Source organism: Larimichthys crocea, chromosome X (assembly GCF_000972845.2).
Source record: "Larimichthys crocea isolate SSNF chromosome X, L_crocea_2.0, whole genome shotgun sequence".
In the NCBI taxonomy this organism is placed as follows: Eukaryota; Metazoa; Chordata; class Actinopteri; family Sciaenidae; genus Larimichthys; species Larimichthys crocea.
Window position 1 is genome coordinate 23,084,221 of NC_040020.1, and position 22,500 is coordinate 23,106,720.

General features: G+C 45.4%; 2 protein-coding genes across 2 annotated transcripts in view; both read right to left on the reverse strand.

The window, feature by feature from the left end:
- Positions 1–8,325: 8,325 nt before the first annotated feature.
- Positions 8,326–11,025, reverse strand: LOC104937511 (uncharacterized protein PF11_0207). Its single transcript, XM_019269694.2, has 4 exons — positions 10,908–11,025; positions 10,460–10,546; positions 10,258–10,362; positions 8,326–9,675 (listed from the first exon to the last, which is right to left on the reverse strand). Exons 1-4 carry the CDS (start codon positions 10,969–10,971, stop codon positions 9,152–9,154), a joined length of 780 nt encoding a protein of 259 aa, XP_019125239.2. The 5' UTR covers positions 10,972–11,025; the 3' UTR covers positions 8,326–9,151.
- Positions 11,026–18,094: 7,069 nt separating this feature from the next.
- cyp26c1 (cytochrome P450, family 26, subfamily C, polypeptide 1) overlaps positions 18,095–22,500 on the reverse strand; it is a 6,281-nt gene continuing 1,875 nt past the window's right edge. Inside the window, exons 3-7 of the mRNA XM_010753747.3 lie at positions 22,040–22,264; positions 21,602–21,877; positions 21,351–21,509; positions 20,868–21,266; positions 18,095–20,203 (exon numbers count right to left, since the gene is read on the reverse strand). Of these exons, the coding sequence (XP_010752049.1) occupies positions 19,859–20,203; positions 20,868–21,266; positions 21,351–21,509; positions 21,602–21,877; positions 22,040–22,264 (1,404 nt within the window). The 3' untranslated portion in view covers positions 18,095–19,858. The remainder of the gene's footprint in view (positions 20,204–20,867; positions 21,267–21,350; positions 21,510–21,601; positions 21,878–22,039; positions 22,265–22,500) is intronic.

The following is a 22,500-nucleotide window of genomic DNA, read 5'->3' on the forward strand; positions in this document are numbered from 1 at the left end:
GTTTTTTCCATGGTTCTTCCCATTGTTATTAATGTTTTCCTGTTCCTCCTTGTTATTAATGTTCTTCATGTTCTTCATGTTCCTCATGTTCTTATGTTCTTCATTGTTCTTCATGTTTCTTTCATGTTTATCTAATGTCTCTCATGTTATTCATTTCTTCATGTTCTTAATTGTTCTCATGTTCTTAATGTTATTACTGTCTTCATGTTCATCCTGTTTTATGTTATTCATGTTCTTCATGTTCCTCATTTTCTTAATGTTCTTAATGTATTCATGTTCTTCATGTTCTTCATGTTATTGATGTTATTCATGTTCTACGTTCTTCCATGTTCTTAATTGTTCTAATGTTCTTATGTTCTCATGTTATTAATGTTCTTCATGTTCTTCATGTTCTTAATGTTCTTCATGTTCTTAATGTTATTAATGTTCTTCATGTTCCTCATGTTCTTCATGTTATTAATGTTATTAATGTTCTTCATGTTCTTCATGTTCTTAATGTTCTTAATGTTCTTAATGTTCTTCATGTTCTTCATGTTCTTAATGTTCTTCATGTTCTTAATGTTCCTCATGTTCTTAATGTTATTAATGTTCTTCATGTTCTTAATGTTATTAATGTTATAAATGTTATTAATGTTCTTCATGTTCTTCATGTTCTTAATGTTCTTAATGTTCTTCATGTTCTTCATGTTCTTAATGTTCTTCATGTTCTTAATGTTCCTCATGTTCTTAATGTTATTAATGTTCTTCATGTTCTTAATGTTATTAATGTTATAAATGTTATTAATGTTCTTCATGTTCTTCATGTTCTTAATGTTCTTAATGTTCTTCATGTTCTTCATGTTCTTCATCTTCATGAATCAACAGGGTTGTTGTTCTTCTTCTGTGGTTGTGCCGTTGCCCTCTGCTGGTCAGGTTCATGAAGCTCCTCAAGCCTCGGCTCAGGTTGTGTAAGTCATTTAGCTCAGTGTCTTGGTCTTGGTCCTCGGGGAACAGTGCCCTGCATGTTCTAGATGTTTCCTGATTCAAAGTGGCTCGTTATCAGGCCACTGCAGAGCTCGACGTGTGTGTGAGAGTTTCTTCTTACTTTCTCTTAAAGTTGACTTCCTTTAATTCAGACTTTTATTTTGACATTCAAGTGACGTCCAGGTCAGAGTGTGCTCTGAGCAGGTGAACACGTGACCTTCACCTGAAGTTACATTCAGTTTAACTGATACACCTGTCTGAGTGTGACAGCTTCATTTACTCTTCACAGGTTTATCCACTAGATGGTGCCACCGGTCTGCTGCATTCAGCATCATGCAGTGACTCTGTACATGAAGATCAGCAGCTGCCCTCGAGCTTCTTTAATTAATCAGTGTGTCCTCAGTGACCCTCCATAAAGATTCGTTCACTAACGAGGCTGAGCTGAGCTCAGGGTGATACTGTGGTCCTCACAGGTATAGAAGAGCACACTGTGTCTGAATCTGTGGAAGATGTTCAGTGTGTGTGTGTGTGTGTGTGTGTGTGTGTGTGTGTGTGTGTTTCTGAGTGTGTGTGTGTGTGTTTCTGTCTGTGTGTCTGTTTCTGTGTGTGTGTGTGTGTGTGTGTGTGTGTGTGTCTGTTTCTGTGTGTTTCTGTATGTGTGTGTTTCTCTGTGTGTGTTTGTGTGTGTGTGTGTTTGTGTGTGTGTGTGTTTCTGTGTGTGTGTTTCTGTCTGTGTGTCTGTTTTTGTGTGTGTGTGTGTGTGTGTGTGTGTGTGTGTATGTATGTGTGTGTTTCTCTGTGTGTGTGTGTTTCTGTGTGTGTGTGTTTCTGAGTGTGTGTGTGTGTGTGTGTGTGTGTGTGTGTTTCTGAGTGTGTGTGTGTGTTCCTGTGTGTGTGTGTGACAGTGTACCTGCACATACCTGATCTTCTCTTCTTTTTTTTTACTTCCTTGTGGTTGCTACTGTACACTTTGTTTTTACATGTGCTTATTTAACGTGTGTGAGAGAGTGTGTGTGTGTGTGTGTGTGTGTGTGTGTTGGCGTGCACTTCTCTGTGAGCTGGAGGCAGTCATCTCTGACGCAGGCTGGCTGATCGAGCTGGACCGCGTCCCGTTTCCTCACCTGTAGCCACGCCCACTGGCAGGTCTGCTGGCTGAGGTGAAGAGTTGAAGCTCTAATCGCTGTTTTGGTTTGACTGTCAAGAGGCTGTGTGTGTGTGTGTGTGTGTGTGTGTGTGTTTGTTTTTGTGTACGAAATGTGCATACATGAGTGTTTATGCATGTGCAGAAGCTCCTTCAACAAACCAGCTCGTACCGGCTGTTAAATCATAGGTCTGTGTGTGTGTGTGTGTGTGTGTGTGTGTGTGTGTGGTTGACCTTGCGTGACCCCTCCACACAGTGAACTCGGCGGTGCGGCTTCATCTGAAGCTGAGCGTCTCTCACTAACATAAACATTGCGGCGGGCCTTCAGGGCGGGGCTCACCTGAAAACTCACCTGGAAAATTAAAAAGGAGCAAAAGAGAAACTGAGAGTGTGTGTGTGTGTGTGTGTGTGTGTGTGTGTGTGTGTGTAAACCGAGCTCTGGGTCACAGTCGGGTCTGGTGATGACATCAGCAGGACCGCAGGTTTTACAGGAACTTGTAGAGACTTGAACTGTCTGCTGTCAATCATCTCTGTCAGATTGAATAAACAAAGACGCTTAAATGTTTATTACAAATATTACCTCTGAACCCAGAACAGAACCTCTGAACCCAGAACAGAACCTCTGAACCCAGGACAGAACCTCTGAACCCAGAACAGAACCTCTGAACCCAGAACAGAACCTCTGAACCTAGCGGTGTATTTTTAATATTTTTCATGAATGCAGTGAGAAAGCTGCTCGATGTTTGTGTGCAGTAGTTTAATATGTTTAATACTTTTTGTATGTAGTCACGTTCAGCTGGTACAGACGTTCAGCTGGTACAGACGTTCAGCTGGTACAGACGTTCATCTGGTACAGACGTTCAGCTGGTACAGATGTTCACCTGGTACAGACGTTCAGCTGGTACAGACGTTCAGCTGGTACAGATGTTCACCTGGTACAGACGTTTAGCTGGTACAGATGTTCAGCTGGTACAGATGTTTAGCTGGTACAGACGTTTAGCTGGTACAGATGTTCAGCTGGTACAGACGTTCAGCTGGTACAGACGTTCAGCTGGTACAGACGTTCAGCTGGTACAGATGTTTAGCTGGTACAGACGTTCAGCTGGTACAGATGTTCAGCTGGTACAGATGTTCAGCTGGTACAGATGTTTAGCTGGTACAGATGTTTAGTTGGTACAGATGTTTAGCTGGTACAGATGTTTAGCTGGTACAGATGTTTAGTTGGTACAGATGTTTAGCTGGTACAGATGTTTAGCTGGTACAGATGTTTAGTTGGTACAGATGTTTAGCTGGTACAGATGTTTAGCTGGTACAGATGTTTAGTTGGTACAGATGTTTAGCTGGTACAGATGTTCAGCTGGTACAGATGTTTAGTTGGTACAGATGTTTAGCTGGTACAGATGTTTAGCTGGTACAGATGTTTAGTTGGTACAGATGTTTAGTTGGTACAGATGTTATGCTAAAGCTAAAATGAACCATCTGTCGTGGTTGGTCCAGATTCTGCAGCACAGGTGTCAGATGTGGAGAAACACTTTAACGAGGTTTAACAAGCTCGTTATCATTAAGAGCTGAGTCAGATAACATCGCTGGACAAAAGCGAAACAGGTGCAAGAAAAGAGAAAGAGCTGAATCGCGGCGGCCATGCTGGTTTCTGATCTTATCTCAGCGAATCATTTTAATCCGTCATGGCGGCTCCGTGTTAAAAAAACACGGCATCAGGATATTTGTAGTTTTTCCCTGATGAAGTGAAACTTTTTGTTTCAGCTCAATTCAAATCTATAAAATCAACTGCTGCCAACTGTAGCTGCTGTTAGCTCAGGTTAGCTCAGGTTGTTAGCCGGGGGAGTGTTAGTGTTTGTACCACAGAAGAAGAAGAAGAAGAAGAAGAAGAAGAAGAAGAGGAGGAAGAAGAATTGTTCAGGTCCAGCAATCGGCAGCTTCTAGGGACATGATGGCAGAGGAGAAGAGAGTGAAGAGGACGCTGACGGAGGAAGCTAAGAAGAGAAAAGGAGAGAGTGAGCGAGCAAGAAGCCGCCGGACAAGAGTAAATGTGGGACTGACTTTTAGTGGTTGGTGAGAGCTTGGTGAAATAAAAGGCTGAAAGACAGACGCCGAGCTGGGCTGACTGCTGCTGGACTAGGCAGTGATATCAGCTGCTGCTGGGACCTGGATGATGATTGGCTGCTGGGGACCTGGATGATGATTGGCTGCTGGGGACCTGGATGATGATTGGCTGCTGGGGACCTGGATGATGATTGGCTGCTGGGGAAATAAACGCTGACAGACAGACGGTCCGGTTGTAAATCCTGACATCAAACGCTGACAGACAGACGGTCCGGTTGTAAATCCTGACATCTGACAGCAAACACACGGCAGGGTCACCAAGAAAAACACACACAAGCACACGCGCACACACACACACACACACACACACACAGGTGGTCTGTAGCCTCTGGCTGCTGACAGAGGAGTGTGTGTTCTCTGTGGGTTCAGAGGCTGAGTCGATCACGTGTCCAATCCCAGCATGCAACGTAACTGACACGATCTGGGCGATGAGAACTCAGAGTTGTTGCATCATTTGTGAGTTTAAACATCAAACTTTGAATCATCGTCTTTGTTTGGGCTCTGGAGGACAGAACACGCTGAGGTTCTCTGGTACTTCCTGTGTCGAGTGAGGACTGACTTCCTGCAGACAGACAGCTGAGACCAGAGGAAGACGTCAGAGGACTGAAGACAGCGACGCTGAGTGAACGTCTGAGCAGCAGGAAGACGAGGAAACCTCAGGCCTAAATATTTACAGTGAGAACAGACAGGAGCCATTTTGGATCTGTCACACTTAAAGAAGGTCAGAGGAAGTCCAGGCGTCACTCAGAGAGCTCACCTTAAGATAAACTCAGGTTTAGTTTAGGTTTATATGAGCTCATCAGTTTAGCTTGGTTTGTGTCTGATGGAAAGTCACTGTGGAGACAGAGCACACAGCAGAACATCAGCTGAGCTTAGAGACCAGCACCAGCACATGGACTGCTCATCCTGGAGACATGTCGCCACGGTGACCAACACAAGCTCTGTTCAAAGAACAACATGAGTGTGAACACAGGCTGCTGTCAGGGTCACACACAGACCACTTGTTGTCATAGAGACGGGAGCAGAGCGAGGTGAAGGCTCAGGTCAGTGCACTCAGCAACAACACTGACACAAAGACACAAAGACACACAGACGTCTGCTTCCACCACCGGGACACACATGCACTGTAGAAAATGTGGCTCGTGACTCGCATCTAAAACCTGCAGTTCCTCTAACGTCCACTCGAGGCTGGCTCCAGAAGTGAGTCAGTCTCCATTAGTCCCCATGTCCAAATGTCCAACAGCAGAAATAAACATGTTTACAGCCTGGAGCCAGCAGAGACTGCCAAAATCAAGAGGACCAGAGTGACCACCCTGAAACCTTTGGGGGACATCACGGAGACTACGTCCAGGTTTTAGACAGTCTGCGGGGACGTCACGGAGACTACGTCCAGGTTTTTCAAACAACAACGTCACCACAAACTTGAAGACTGTTCCTGTGTGTGTGTGTGTGTGTTTCTGTGTGTGTGTGTGTGTGTGTGTGTGTGTGCTGCGGCTGCATTCCTGTTCGTTGGTGTGTGTTGATACATGCGTCGCAGTGCTGTGCGGCTGTCTGGGCTCCCAGGCTGTGAATCCAAACACGGAGGGTCAGGACCTCGCCGTATTTGCTTAACGCCTGGATAGGTGTCATGGCGGCGGGGTTCCAGCGCGGCAGCATCAGGCATAACTGGCTCCGGAATGACAACAAACACAGCCGGAGAGTTGTTCCGGATAATTTGTCCGTGTTCTCTCAAAGCCCGAGCTTAGCCGACAACACAGGACGCTTAACTCGATCAGTCTTCTCTTTTCTTTAATCGCATAACATGTTGTTGTTCCCCTCAACATAACCCAGTCCGGCCGAGCCGGGTCAGGCCCGGGTTCTGTTTGATTAGCTTCCTTTTATCGGCTTTGAATTGTTGTGATTGGCCGTCATAATTCAGCAGCCTCTTCAGAAAACAGCTGAACCGTGACTGTGCAAAACACAGAACATACAGAGAACATACAGAGAACATACAGGGAACATACAGGGAACATACAGGGAACATACATGGAACATACAGGGAACATACACGGAACATACAGAGAACATACAGAGAACATACAGGGAACATACAGAGAACATACACAGAACATACAGAGAACATACAGGGAACATACAAGGAACATACAGAACATACAGAGAACATACACGGAACATACAGAGAACATACAGAACATACAGAGAACATACAAGGAACATACAGAGAACATACAAGAAACATACAGGGAACATACACAGAACATACACAGAACATACAGAGAACATACACGGAACATACAGAGAACATACAGGGAACATACAGGGAACATACAGAACATACAGAGAACATACAAGGAACATACAGAGAACATACAAGAAACATACAGGGAACATACACAGAACATACACGGAACATACAGAGAACATACAAGAAACATACAGGGAACATACACAGAACATACAGAGAACATACAGGGAACATACAAGGAACATACAGAACATACGGAGAACATACGGAGAACATACACGGAACACACACAGAACACACACAGAACATACACAGAACACACACAGATCACACACAGAACATACACAGAACATACAGAGAACATACACAGAACACACAGAACACACAGAACATACACAGAACATACAGAGAACATACACAGAACACACAGAACACACAGAACATACACAGAACACACACAGAACATACACAGAACATACACAGAACACACACAGAACACACACAGAACATACACAGAACACACACAGAACATACACAGAACACACACAGAACACACACAGAACATACACAGAACACACACAGAACATACACAGAACACACACAGAACACACACAGAACATACACAGAACACACACAGAACATACACAGAACACACACAGAACACACACAGAACATACACAGAACACACACAGAACATACACAGAACACACACAGAACACACACAGAACACACACAGAACACACAGAACATACACAGAACACACACAGAACATACACAGAACACACACAGAACACACAGAACACACACAGAACACACACAGAACATACACAGAACACACACAGAACATACACAGAACACACACAGAACACACACAGAACACACACAGAACACACACAGAACATACACAGAACACACACAGAACATACACAGAACACACACAGAACACACACAGAACACACACAGAACACACACAGAACATACACAGAACACACACAGAACATACACAGAACACACACAGAACACACACAGAACACACACAGAACACACACAGAACATACACAGAACATACACAGAACACACACAGAACATACACAGAACACACACAGAACATACACAGAACACACACAGAACACACACAGAACATACACAGAACACACACAGAACATACACAGAACACACACAGAACACACACAGAACATACACAGAACACACACAGAACATACACAGAACACACACAGATCACACAGAACACACAGAACACACACAGAACATACAGAACACACACAGAACATACAGACAACATACACAGAACACACACAGAACACACAGAACACACACAGAACATACACAGAACATACACAGAACACACAGAACACACACAGAACACACAGAGAACATACACAGAACACACAGAGAACATACACAGAACACACACAGAACATTATTAACATTAATATTCTGAATGTGTTTGTTTGATGTTCTGATCCGATGCTTTAAACTGCGCTCACCTTCCAGGTACTAATGTTGACATGTTGACACATTTAGCCACGCCCCAAACCAGTGATGTCACAGTAGGTGCATTCACTTTGACAGCTGATTGGACACACCTGCTGTGACCTCACACTTATTATTCAAGTTATTTTTTACAGTGTATGTCTTTAGTCTGAGCGCTGCTCAGACTAAAGACATACTCCAGGTCTGCAGGTGCATTTCCCCTCCTCGCCACAGGGGGATCCACCTGGGGTTCAGTGTACGTGAAGGGCAGGACGTGACATTTGACCCTGATGTCTGTCAGTGTTTGCACAATCACAACACGTGTTTCCTGTCTGTTTCCATAACGACGAGTCACAGGTGGATTTTACAACAGGTTTAATTTGTCCAGAAAATGAAGCAAACATTTTACAAGCGAACTCTGTGAACATGAAGTGAACTACAAGAAGTTAACATGTTAAGATATGAGTTCATATGTGAGAACACAGCACAGTGAAGTGACTTTATCTACAGCGCCATAGCTTTTATTTAAGAAACAAACAGTCAGATAAATTAATGAGACTTAGAAGAGTAACTTGAGTATTCTTCTACTTAGACCACAGGTCACTAATAGGCGGGCCGCGGTCCGGGTCTGGACCCAAAGCCGCGTTCTGGGTTCGACTTGGTTGGGTTTAGGCATGAGGACTGAGACCAGGTCAAGAATGTCAGCCAATCACGGGCAGGGTAGGGCGGGTCTTCACACATAACTCAACTATCATACAACTTAAACATGATGCTGCTGCAGAACCTGAACGTGAGCATTGTTCTCTCTCTCTGTCAGAACTGACGTGGACCCTACACCCTCATGTTTTTGGATTGTGGTCCAGTATTGATGGAGAGTGAAGTTCTGATAACATTGTGGAAAAGGACCCAACAGAGAAATGAAACACGTCCCATCACGTCCAGGTTGGAAAATGTCCAGTTTACTACGTACACACTGCACACTGTGTAACCGTGGCTCCGGGTCAGGAGAAGAACATCACACACCACCAGCTATTTCACTGATTTTGGTTCAACTGGATCACACTCTGAAGCTAGGGGGCGCTAAAATGTCCAAAATATTGATTTATACGCAATGTTGCGTTAAAAAAAAAAAGAACCTAAACTGTGTTCAAGGTTTTTAACTGAGCACTACAGGTCTGAGTACTCTAAGACCAAAACATCGTCTGGTTTGGTGTAGTAGTATTCATCTGCTGGATTTCCACCTTCACCTGCTGGTTTTCCACCTTCACCTGCTGGTTTTCCACCTTCAGCTGCTGGTTTTCCACCTTCAGCTGTTGGTTTTCCACCTTCAGCTGCTGGTTTTCCACCTTCACCTGCTGGTTTTCCTCCTTCACCTGCTGGTTTTCCTCCTTCACCTGCTGGTTTTCCTCCTTCACCTGCTGGTTTTCCTCCTTCACCTGCTGGTTTTCCTTCTTCACCTGCTGGTTTTCTTCCTTCACCTGCTGGTTTTCCTCCTTCACCTGCTGGTTTTCCTCCTTCACCTGCTGGTTTTCCTTCTTCACCTGCTGGATTTCCTCCTTCACCTGCTGGTTTTCCTCCTTCACCTGCTGGTTTTCCTCCTTCACCTGCTGGTTTTCCTTCTTCACCTGAGTGAAGTCCTTGTTGGTTAACATGAGGTGTTGATGAACTTCCTTTGAAGTGCTCAGCTCGGTGGAAATGACAGAGGTAACTAGAATGGGGAAAAAAAACAAGACAGTACATTTCATACATGTAATGCAAAGGTCATGTGTGCTACATGCTAACAGTTAAAGACACTGCTTGATAACACACCTGACAGTATAACAGGAAATACCTACAAAGGTTAGAAGCCATGGTAACAAGTTAAAAAATACATCACAAACACCTCAAAACAGAACTGTGCACAGTGGAATCAAGGCGTCAGGCTACAGCATGGGGTGTTAGATACTGTCAGAGAGCACAGGTGTTGGTACCAAACCTCCAAGACTCCATATGAATACAGAAGGAACCAAAGCTTATTGATCAATCACACCTGAGCAAGCAACAATGCAACAGTTTCTGACCCAGCAGGTAGCATCTGACGACCATTTATCTGTATTCACATGCTGAGTTCTGTTGATGGAGATCAGCTGTGTTGTGTATGGAGCTGCTAATCTTAGCTTAGCATGGATTTCTGTCTCTGTTTTCCAGATATGTGCAGGCTTCACTGACCGAACATCATCATCAGACTCATCCCATTCTCATTCTGGTAACACACTCACAGCACAGACTTCACATCAGTGTTCATACTCACAGTGGATACGCAGAGCCATGATCACCAACAGAATCCCCCAACAAACCGCCACCGTCACCGGTGGAGAAGACCAGGTGATGGAGGGAGTTTGTATTTCGTCGATATCTGGGATAAAATGAGCCGCACATCATTTCAGCCACATGACAGATCTACAGATATATACACCACACACTGTCTATGCTTAATTAAATGAGTGTGTCACCTTCACCTTCAGTCGTGTCTCGTGGCATTTCGTCCACGGTACACGCACTTTCTGTGTTCATGTAGATGTCCTCCTCCTGAAGTCCGTCTGAAACAAACACAAACTGAAACTGATCAAAATTCAAAGCTTTGCTGCCAGTTTGAAGAAAGAAACACGATGACAAACTAAGTTCATATACATTAAAAAGTAGAAAATACATTTTGAACAACCTGACTACTGTTTTTATGAAAGTGAAGAAGAACCTGCAAAGTCACAAAGTATGTCATCGTTTCTGTCAATCAAAGCACTCAAAGGTTTTTATAGTTCTGAAAGCTCATGGTCGTCTGACATGAGGCACGAAACACATTTCATTTTTCAATATTTAACCAAAAACATGATATGAACCAGTCCATGTTTCTGAGCCCTGCAGTTTGGACATTCAATGCAACTCATGGGATTCAAATCTTACCTGGGGAGGCGTAGACAGCAGGATTATTAAAAGTGACGACCGGCTGTTTGAATTGTTTCTTCATCTTTAAAACCTGAAATGTGGGCGTGGGTCTGTTCACATCGTACTTCTGCTTTTGGCTTTCTAACGTTGGTGTTATGTCAGTAAGAAGTGCCATGTTACTGTAAAGAAGAGCTTCCTCAGAAATTCACAACCACAGCACCATAAAACTTTCACAAGTCTACAAAGCTTCTGCAGACGAGGCCCATTTTTTTTGTTCAGACCATGTTTGAGTTTGTGCTTTAAAAAAAAGGTGGTTAGGTGAAAGTGTTAAAAGCCGCGCCACCATGTACCAACATCAACGTAACAACAAAAGATATGCTCCGTATGATCATGGTACTCCATACTTAGTTCTTTCTGTTGAAAATGTTCGGGCCAGGTCCTTTAGGTGAAGCCACACCTCTGTGGAAGTTCTTTAAAGGTTGTGTCTGGGTTGTTGGCTGACGTTTCAGCAGTACTAGAGATGATGAAGTCTGTCATGCTTTGAGTTTGCAGTTTTCCTTGCTGACTTTTGTTTCTTAAAGAAGACAAACGAGCATTCCTCTATTTTTAAAAAGAGTGAAGTCTGTTTGACACTGAAAGTTCCTCTGTGAAAGCCCATGTGAGACTTCCCTAAAAGCGCGAGCTCTCAGTCGGTGCTGGTGTCGACAGCGTCCCTTTAATTCTGGCCAATTTCAAGCGATTTCACTGTCGCATTTTCAAGTCCTAATTTGTTTTGCAGATGTCTTCTCGATCATTTGGTGTGAGCTGGTCATCGATCGTCCAATCGAACATGTTTAATATCATCAGAAGTTTTTAGTCTCGTTCAATCATGAGAACAGAGCCAACAACCAATAGGAGAGCTTCCTGAGCACCATCGGGCAGCAGGCGACTGGAGGGACTTCGGTGAGGCCTCGGTTCTGTTGCACTGTAGAAAAGGTGGAGAAACTGGTGGAGTGATGGAGTCAGAGAGACCTGTTGCATGATGGGAAATAATGTCAACATGAATCTAGTGTGTGACAGGATGTGAGCGGCGACATTATTCTTCACCTTCCTCATTCCTGCTCGCTCTTTCTTCAAACACACCTGCTGCATCCGTCTGCAGGTCCAAAGAGGAATTTCTCATTATCATCTGAGACCGTGACACCACAGAGTGCCAAACATTTCATTTGTTTCCACTCTGACAAGTGCAACTCGACTTCACACAGAGCTGTCAATCACAGTCTGGCCACGCCCACCCAGGGGTCCAATCAGGCGGAATAAGTGAAAACACCTGTGTGGGTGGACCAATGCGTGTGCAGGAGCTTAAAGCGAAGCAGCTCGATGCATTCTGTGGAATCACTAACGCATGAGGACAAACAGACGCTCGCTCCTGCAGAGGCTTTCATGTGCCGTTGGCTGGGTGTGGTGCCCCAAAGAGTTCATGAATTAACTGAACTCTTGAACTGTACTCTGGTATGTGGCAGACAGTCAGTCAGACAACCAGTCAGTCGAACAGCTCACAACAAAACTCTGTCTTAACAAGTTTGCTCCGAGTCCTCAAATCGGATTCAGGAGGATGAAAGTCCGTTTTCAGGGTTTCAGTGAACGTTTGGACGAGTTGTGGATTTTACAAACACGCAGGTTTTTGGAAATTACAGAAGAAGTTTCAGCTTTTAGACAAATACAAATCCTCCTACATGTGTTTGAGCGCGCGCCTTGTTCCCCAACATCCCGTTAACGCTGCCGGTTTCAAACGATTTCACTGTCGCAGTTTCATATAAAATCCTGAAAGTTTTGCTCCAGCTGCAGCTCGCTCCGTCATCTCCGTCATTCGGTGTGAGCCGGTCACTGATCGTCAAATCAAACATGTTTAAAATCATCAGAGGTTTTTAGTCTCGAGAGTTCACAGTCATTCTTTAGCACATAGTCGTAGTCGAGGGAGTGAAGTGATAGAAACAGTTTCAGCCTTTTGTTTTTGGCACATCAGGAATAAATGCTGCTGTTAAACGGTGGAGCAGAGTTCACGATGTTGCACTTGTCCATGGAAACTGATGGAAGAAGCTGCAGAAAGAGCAAAGCCCAGACTTTTGGCTCTGTGAGGGGCTTGTTGGGTCGTCTGTAGTAACCATGGGACGAAGCCTGCTGTGATTTTTAATGAGCAGCTGTGAGGTGGTCGTGTACCTGAGTCCTGCTCTGTGTTACAGTATTTCCAGGGCAGAGCAGGGAGTCTGGTTTGACAGAGGTCAGAGGTCATGGTCACCCTGAGGGGACTTGGTCTTGGTCAAGGACACTGCAGCAGGGCAGACGGGGATTTGAACTTGTGACCCTCGGGCTGACAGTTCAGACTCACATAAACACAAAGTGTCAGAACCTTCCTGTGTCTGTCTTTGTGTCTGTCTCTCTGAACTCGGCGCTTTTGAGCTCGTCCTCCTTCAGGCTGACGGCTGGAATGCTGACATAACAGATGTTGTCTGACAAAGCCAATAATTATCTGCTGCACGGCTGTATGTCCGTACCCGCTCCTCCTCCTCCCTCTCCACATCCTCCTCCGCCTCCACCGACTGCTTCAACATCTACGTTTCCTCCAGCTGGTCTGTGAATGTCGACTACACCTTCAGACATTCACTGTTCTCGTGGTATGAAGCCGTGCAGCTAGAGGAGCTGCGGATAGAAAAGTTTCCCTCTGAGGTAACAGACTTTTCTTTCAGTCTCCGTCTTGTTAGAAATAAACGCTGTAACGCACCGCTGCCCGAGTTAGTTCATTCTTCTCTAAAGAGCTCGTTTTCAGCTCATTATAATAATTAAGCGCTCTCCCAACGACCTGAAACAGCCGTTTAGAGAAATCATGACTGATGTGTATCTGTGGTTCTCGAGCAGAACACGAGGTCAGGCTCCGTGTTTGTTTCCATGTTCATGAGCAGATTACATGACACACAGTGTGAACCGAACCTGACTGACACACAGTCGACAAACATTTCAGGAAAATCCATCCAAGCTGTTAGAAACACTCAGAAAGCAATAATTCAGAATCATAAGACAGCCGAGATATTTACTCTCATTACACACATTAATAACAGTCATACTGTTCTTCATGATTCACTCATAACATATTCATATTTACCTATATTGTCAACACACACTATGCGGCTATATATCTGTACTGTGTTTAACTGTGACACATCATCTGTTATTAATGATGTAATAATAACAATAATGAATCTTTGTTTATCAGCTGAAGATGTGTTGGTATTGTGTTGCTTTAAGGTTGTGTGGATGTTTGCCTTAAAGGGCAGCGACCACGTCAGCCGAAGCCAGAGCTCGTCATCACGGATGAAGAATCGACGCACGTCACGCTCGTGTTCTGTCGACTGATCGCGGCAGGAAGGAGTGGAGTTATTTCAGGGATGACGTCAGCTGTGCCGCGCAGAGCGCCGCAGGATGTTCGAGATGTCGTGGAGCCGTCAGCGTTTTGTAAGTTGTAGACAAAAATGAACGTCAATCTTTGGACCAAAACAGCCTCACAAAAACATCCAAGAGTTCAGCGAGCAGCTAAATGTTGGTTACTTTGGATGGATGATTCTAATTTTGCAATGAGTGAACGGACGGATGAACTGCTGGTGGTACCCCGCAGCTGCCAGGATCCAGTTTGGGTCCATTTTTATTCCCGAGTCACACAATGAAGCCCCGACGCTCGCTGACACTGACTCAGCACATAAATGGCAACGTAAACTTTCAATTACAAGCACGAGAAAGAAAAACCACCAAGATTGCAGCGCTGTGGTTTTTCCTGTGACAGCAGCAGCAGCGATGAAAATAAACCCAAAGAAAACACACACACACACACACACACACGCCGAGGCCGAGGAGCTAATGTAGGCCACCGAGCTCTTTATCCAGCTCACCATCTGACCCTGTTTTCTCCCTCATTTTGTAAATCGGTCCCTTATCGTGCCCGAGAACTGCCCCTGAACCAGAAAACACAAACAAGAGGAGGACGGGAGGTTTTTATAGCTCAGCGGGAAACAAAGAATAGATTCTATGGGACGGATAAAGAGAGAGACCAGATCCAGATCATCAGTCTGAATGTATGAAGTTATGTCATGGACGATGATGAAGGGACGCCCTCTGCCTGTCCTCTGTCCTCTGAGGACGGCTTCTTCTGTTTCATATGTTCAAACATGATTCCATGTTTACTGATGGTGGACATTCAGACACCTGTCCAGGTACATCTGATACCAAACAATGAGACGTGTGGACGTCTCTGCTCATGACCATCAGCTCAGTCTGGAGCTTCATCCTGACGCTCAGCTCAGCGTTCATCTCCTGTGGACGTCTTCAAGGATGGAGCTGCACAAACTGACCCAACGTCCTGCTGGAGATGAACACAGAGTGTTCTGTCACTTCATCCTCAAACTGACCCAACGTCCTGCTGGAGATGAACACAGAGTGTTCTGTCACTTCATCTTCAAACTGACCCAACGTCCTGCTGGAGGTGAACACAGAGTGTTCTGTCACTTCATCTTCAAACTGACCCAACGTCCTGCTGGAGGTGAACACAGAGTGTTCTGTCACTTCATCTTCAAACTGACCCAACGTCCTGCTGGAGGTGAACACAGAGTGTTCTGTCACTTCATCTTCAAACTGACCCAACGTCCTGCTGGAGGTGAACACAGAGTGTTCTGATGTTGGGGAATCGACTTGTTTGTTCAACTCTGCGAGAGCCAACCAAAGTTGACCGCAGTCCTGAGGAGTCCAGTGCTGAGGTCATGGGATCAGATGGGTGAGGTGTTCTTCACCTTGACCCTCTATTGATTAGCTTCATCATTACCTGGTCTGTTGGGAAGGGTCCATTCCAACACACAACACAACAACACACAACAACAACACACAACAACACAACACAACAACACACAACAACACAACACAACAACACACAACAACACAACACAACAATGCAACAACACAACACAACAACACACAACAACACAACACAACAACACAACAACACAACAATGCAACAACACAACAACACAACACAACAACGCAACAACACAACAACACAACACAACAACACAACACAACAACACAACAATGCAACAACACAACAACACAACAACACAACAATGCAACAACACCACAACACCACAACAACACAGCACAACACAACAGCCATAACACAACAACACAACACAACAACACAACAATGCAACAACACAACAACACAACACAACAACACAACAATGCAACAACACAACAACACAACAACACAACAACACAACACAACAACGCAACAACACAACACAACAACACAACACAACAGCCATAACACAACAACACAACAACACAACACAACACAACACAACACAACAGCCATAACACAACAACACAAACCAACAACACAACAACACAACACAACAGCGAGGCTCAGCACAGCACAACAGCCATAACACAACAACACAACACAACAACACAACAATGCAACAACACCACAACACCACAACAACACAACACAACACAACAGCCATAACACAACAACACAACACAACAACACAACAACACAACACAACAGCGAGGCTCAGCACAAGAACTTTAAACTTATTCAAGAAAATAAGACGAACACAAAATAAATTCAGATGTGTCAGGAAGTCCAAATGAAAGAGAAATGCTGTTTCCTGTTGTGTTGTGTTGTTGTGTTGTGTTGTTGTGTTGTGTTGTTATGTTGTTGTGTTGTGTTGTGTTGTTGTGTTATGTTGTTGTGTTGTTATGTTGTTGTGTTGTGTTGTTGTGTTGTTGTGTTGTGTTGTTGTGTTGTGGTGCATCCTGGCCCTGCATTGTGCGTTGTGTGTCTGTGGTTCCCATGCCCCCTCCGCTCGCTGACCGCTCGCTGACCGCTCTCAGCCGCTGACTCTGGAGTGAACTCTGGTTCGAAACGTCGCCGAGTTCACAGCGACTGAGCGTCCATCAGATAACGACCTTGGCAGAAGTACGGGGCCCTGCAGCGGACATAATTAGGCCAGGCTGTTTGTGTTTGTTCATTTTCTGCCACATAGCTTCACCCCAGTCTCCGCCTGTCAGAGGAGGCGGTCAGGTGGAGGCTGGTGACCTCAGCGATGACCTCAGCGATGACCTCAGCGATGACCTCGGTCCGTAATGAGGCTGAGATATGAATTTGGATTGTTACATTTCATACTGCTGATACTTTCAGTATTGCTATTACTATGACTGTACTGAGAGTATCACAGTACTACTGCTCTGGATTCATTCATTCAGGATCAGGTCTTCTTCCTGATGCTCAGCTCAGCTGGTGGATTATAAGTCCAGTCCAGGACAGACCAGGACCCTGTAGATCACATCACATATCACACAGCACAGTCATGGTTTCCCCCGACAGCAGCACTCACAGCGCCTCCCGGAGGGTAACGGCTGAACCTGAAATGAGTTCATGAAGTCTGGCCTTGGTGTGGCGTGTCAACGATGCCAGTGATTTTGGATGACTGTCATGATGTGAAGATACTGAAGAAGATGTAGGACAGGAAGAGTTTGAACGCTACACGTCTTGTAACCGCGGTACTTGGACACTCGGTTTGCCTCTTCAGATGTTGGGGAATCGACTTGTTTGTTCAACTCTGCGAGAGCCAACCAAAGTTGACCGCAACCCTGAGGAGTCCAGTGCTGAGGTCATGGGATCAGATGGGTGAGGTGTTCTTCACCTTGACCCTCTATTGATTAGCTTCATCATTACCTGGTCTGTTGGGAAGGGTCCATTCAGGTATGCAAGGACCTCTTGACCACAGATGTTGTCATTGGATCCTAGTCGACACTTTTGAGACAGTCAGCAATGGAGCACTGTTGGATGGAGAAGTTCATTATATTCAAGGAGACGGGTGTTACTTCAGCTAAACCAGGCTGATCCTGTCAGGCCTCTCCTTTTGGACCATCTTCATGGATGAAATTCTTCAAACCTTCCATAGCAGTGGTTGAGGTTATCATGGAGTCGCAATCTTGGATTGGTGGAGGTCTTTTCATCAGTCCAAATGAATTGACTGTGTTTGACAGAAATAACCTTTTAGAGCGCCCACGTTAGATAAAGTCCTGATCTCTGTATTGTAGATAGTTTAAGTTGTCATCAATAACCACAAATAGAAATATACCATTACAAATGATTTTATTTTGGCAGATTTCCACCCAACGTCCACAACGTCCCCGAGTTTCCAGTCTTCTGGAAGCTGTCAGATTGTGTTGGGAGGGAGATCCTGACTCACTGTGCAGAGTTCATCATCACCAGCAGAGGAACTTACCCGGCTCTCACTGCCCAGACGGAGGCTGTTTTCTGGGGGAGAGTTGACGGAGGAGTTGGCAGGGAGGACTGACCGGGTCGTGGTGACTTTCCAGATATATGAGAATTGTTGTTGTTGGTGTTGAAATTTCATCACATACCCTCCATAGATAAACAGAGGGACTTACCCGGCTCTCACTGCCCAGGCCATGGTTGTTTTCTGGGGAAGAGTTCACCAAAGAGTCGGAGGCAGGACTGACCGTTGTACATAACCAGGCCTGCTCATTTAGGTAAAACTCTGACCGTGTTGAAAGCAACATACGACAAGCATGTTTGTTTGTCATCTTCTAATTTACTCTTTATATCAACTGTACAGCAGCTACATCTGTTACACTCAGTGAATGCATAAACAGGACAAATATATACAGACTCCTTAAAGCGGAGAAAGTGCTATCTCCTTCCACGAATCCATCCGTACGTAAGATTTCACAGCGCGTCTGTTAGGCTTCAAACTGTCCTAAAATTAGGCCGATAATAACAATAGTAATAACGTTATTCTCAATATAGGCTGCTCTAAACAGTGAAAGATTTCTATGTTCTAGCAGTGAAACAAGGTTTTATGGACAGTCCTTTACATTACAGGTTAGTGTCTCTATCTATTCATAATTACAAGTAAAAGTTCAATAGGAATCATACATCTGCATTTTAAATACAGCTTATTCATAATGCTACTTCATTTGATACACACATAATAGCACTGTTAAGGATATATATTACATTCATATTAAAAATACAACAGTCTGAATGAATGTGTGACCCTGATGTTTGGGCTGTTAAAATCAAGTGCAAGTTCCAAAAACAGTCCAGTCTCTCCGGGCTCCAACACGGGTCCTGAAACATTTTCCAGAAGTGTTCAAATATGTTTCCATTGCAGAACTTCTCACTGATTTTTTGGGCTTTAGTGTCACATGGAGCTTACAGGCAGTTCAGGAAGGGAGGCGCTGGTTCAATGACATAAAGAGAGATGTCTGAAGGATGGGTTCAAATTCGGGGAGCTTGGAAATCAACTTGATTCTGCACCTGCTGGACTTTGTTTTCAAAAAATCTGTCTTTGAATATATAAAAGCTGAATGGATTTTATCTTCTGTAAACCACTTTGTGTGACTGTGGATCACAACAAAATGTCCAAACCATTGTTAGTCTGTCCCTGGAGCTGAGATGACTTTGTGGAAGGACTTTCCCTCGTGTGTCCAGCTGTGTCACTGATGCACATCCTGTTTTTATATTTCAGTAAGTTAACAGAAGGCGAGTGGGTTTTATTGTACCTGAACCACTCTGGATAGAAACTCAGCAGGAGGCCTGCAACTTTTGTTTGAAAGATTTGTCTCACTGCACCTCGATACATTAATAACTTCATGTAACAACAGCGAAACCCAGAAATGATGAAAACGCTGCAGGCTCACGTCTCAGGTGTTTAACTTTTGCTATGGCAACAAAGCGGTTTCTTGGGTTTGGACCAAACCACTGACCAAATGATGAAGTGCTCCAAACCAGCGGTGAAAACCCTGTCTTCATGTCCGTCATGATGAAAGGGGATCTGGACTGCACCATCAGGCCCGGTGAGGTGGTTCTGTTTCCTTTCTTGGGCTCAGAGTCTGTCAGTCTGTGTTTGTATCTAAAGCGGGTAGTTGTACATGAAATGCACATGCAGCCCGTTTACCGGATGCACGATCGGCACCGTCTGCATCTTGGGGAAGTTCTCTGTGGCCAGAGTCCATTTGCAAGTCCCGATCAGCTCCACAGCCAGAGTCTTTAGGATGATCTGCGCCAATTCTTTCCCCACGCAGCTCCGCACGCCACCACCAAACGGCACGTAGCTGAACCGAGATGACCGACTTTCCTCCCAGTTCGGCCCAAACCGATCCGGGTCAAACATCTCCGGGCTCTGGAAGACCGCTGCAGTCTCATGGGTGTCTCGGATGCTGTACATTACACTCCAGCCTTTGGGGATCTGGTAGCCCTGAAACAAAGACAGAAATCAACAAATAACAATTAAAACAAAAGAAGGTTTTATTTTTTTATAAATCGAAACTCGTAGAAACTTTTCAGGGTTGTTGAACTTTTATTTTTCTGCCATTTCACAAACACAGATGATTTTTATTACTCAGAAAAACCTTTTCTCTCATTTTCATCTTCACATTCATTCATTTATTTTGTCAAGTCATACTTCTTTACAGTCTAATCCGGATTATTTCTGCAGAGCTGAGATTAAGAAGATGCTTGAATGAACAGACATAATGACACAGCTTTGAGAAAGCATCACAAAAGTTTCCTGTGAATTCTTCTCCAGGCGTTTTAAACTTCATTTGTCAATAAACGCAGCAAATTGGGGGCAGGACGGGACATGAGGGCAGGACGGGACACGAGGGCAGGACGGGACACGAGGGCAGGACGGGACACGAGGGCAGGACGGGACACGAGGGAGGGACGGGACACGAGGGCAGGACGGGGCAGTTTCTCACCAAAGATCAGACTAGATGATCTGCACGACAAACAGGCTTAAACAAGAGACTGAAGACTAATTTGTACTGCAGATAAAGTGGTCATGATTATCAGGTTGCTCCGTGAGGAGAAGCAGGGACATCTACTTGTTACTCGTTTGTCTCCCAGAGACTTGAACTTACGTCTAACTCAAACGTCTGCAGGGCCGTCCGGTAACCACCGGAGACCGGTGGCAGGAAGCGGAGCACCTCTTTGACCACACAGTCGACGTAGCGGAGCTGGCTCAGCTTGTCGAGGCTCAGATACGGGACATGAGACTGGGACCGTGGAAACGCATCGTCCTGCTGATTCTGGTGGCGTTCGTTCAGCAGGCAGCTCGTCTCGGAGTTGTCTTCCTCTTTCTCCGAGGTGACACTGGATGGACTGTGACGGCTGTGGGATTCATAGCCAAGGCCTTCGGCCTCCAGCTCCACTCTGGCCCTCTCCACCACTGCTGGATGATGGAGAAGCTGCAGAACCAGCGAGGTGGAGGCGCTGGCTGTCGTGGAGTGAGCGGCGAAGATCAACTCGACGGCTGTTTCCTGCAAGAAGGAAGGTGGAGTTAACTTAAAGTCTCCATGAAACAGGAGGTAGCAGCACGTTATTGTTGTCTTCTTCGTTGGTACCTTGAGCTCCTGGATGCTCAACTGATATTCCTGCTCTTTGGAACTGGACAGCATGTAGTCGAAGGCATCGAGATGTTCCTCCTCCACCTGCTGCCGCTCCATCTTCTCCTCAATGATTTTCTCCATGTTGGCATGTAGGATTTCTCTGGCTTTTATCCCCTGAACAGAGAACCAACGCTGCATCATGATTCATCATTATTACACAGTGACCTTTCATTGCATAGATAAAGTTCCAGACTCTGCTGTCTCACCTTGCGTAGCCCGCTGAGCGGAGCGTCTATGGGGAGCGAGAACAGGTTGTTCATGAGTTGCTCGAAGATTTGTGCCAGGTAAACTATCCGATCCTCCTCCAGCTGCAGGCCCAGCAGAACCCTGACGGCAATCCGGAACGTCAGGGACCGGGCGGCACTGTAAACGTCAACGGCGCCTGGCTCCGAGCACCACTTGGCAATTTCAGACTTGACAACGTCCTGCAGCCGGGGCAGGTAGGACTCCAGAGCCCCCCGGCTAAACACTTTGGCCAGGATCTTGAAAGGGTTCAAGGAAACAAAGAGAGAGGAGTCATAAAAGGTTATAACCTTGTACACGACCGTCAACACTTTCCAGTAGAGAAAGAGGAGGACGGGTGGGGTCGGTGAGGACAGGATGCAGGTAAAGGTGAGAAGATGGAGGAGATAAACATGTCTTACCTTTCTCTTCCTCTTGTGCAGGTCTCCAATGGAGTTGACCAGCGTGTTGGGCCCCAGGATGATGCGGGTGCTCTGGGGCCACTGGGTGCAGACCAGGCTGTGCTCGCCCAGCAGGATCTTACGTATGTTCTCGGCGCCCGTCACCCGGATGACGGGCTTCCCGAGCAGGTGGGTCTTAAACACGTTGCCGTGGCGCTCTCTGCGTGAGATGTGGAAATTTGAACCCTGTGGAGTGAAGAAGAAGTGTTGATGTCAAGCTACAGTGGACAGTAAACAGAGGAACTTCTTTTTCTGTCTTCAAACATTATCGTAGTTTCTATAGATTTAGAGATCTGTGCAGAGGGGCGGCACGTAGTTTCTATAGATTTAGAGATCTGTGCAGAGGGGCGGCACGGCGGGGCAGAGGGCGGCACGGCGGTGCAGAGGGCGGCACGGCGGTGCAGAGGGCGGCACGGTCGCTT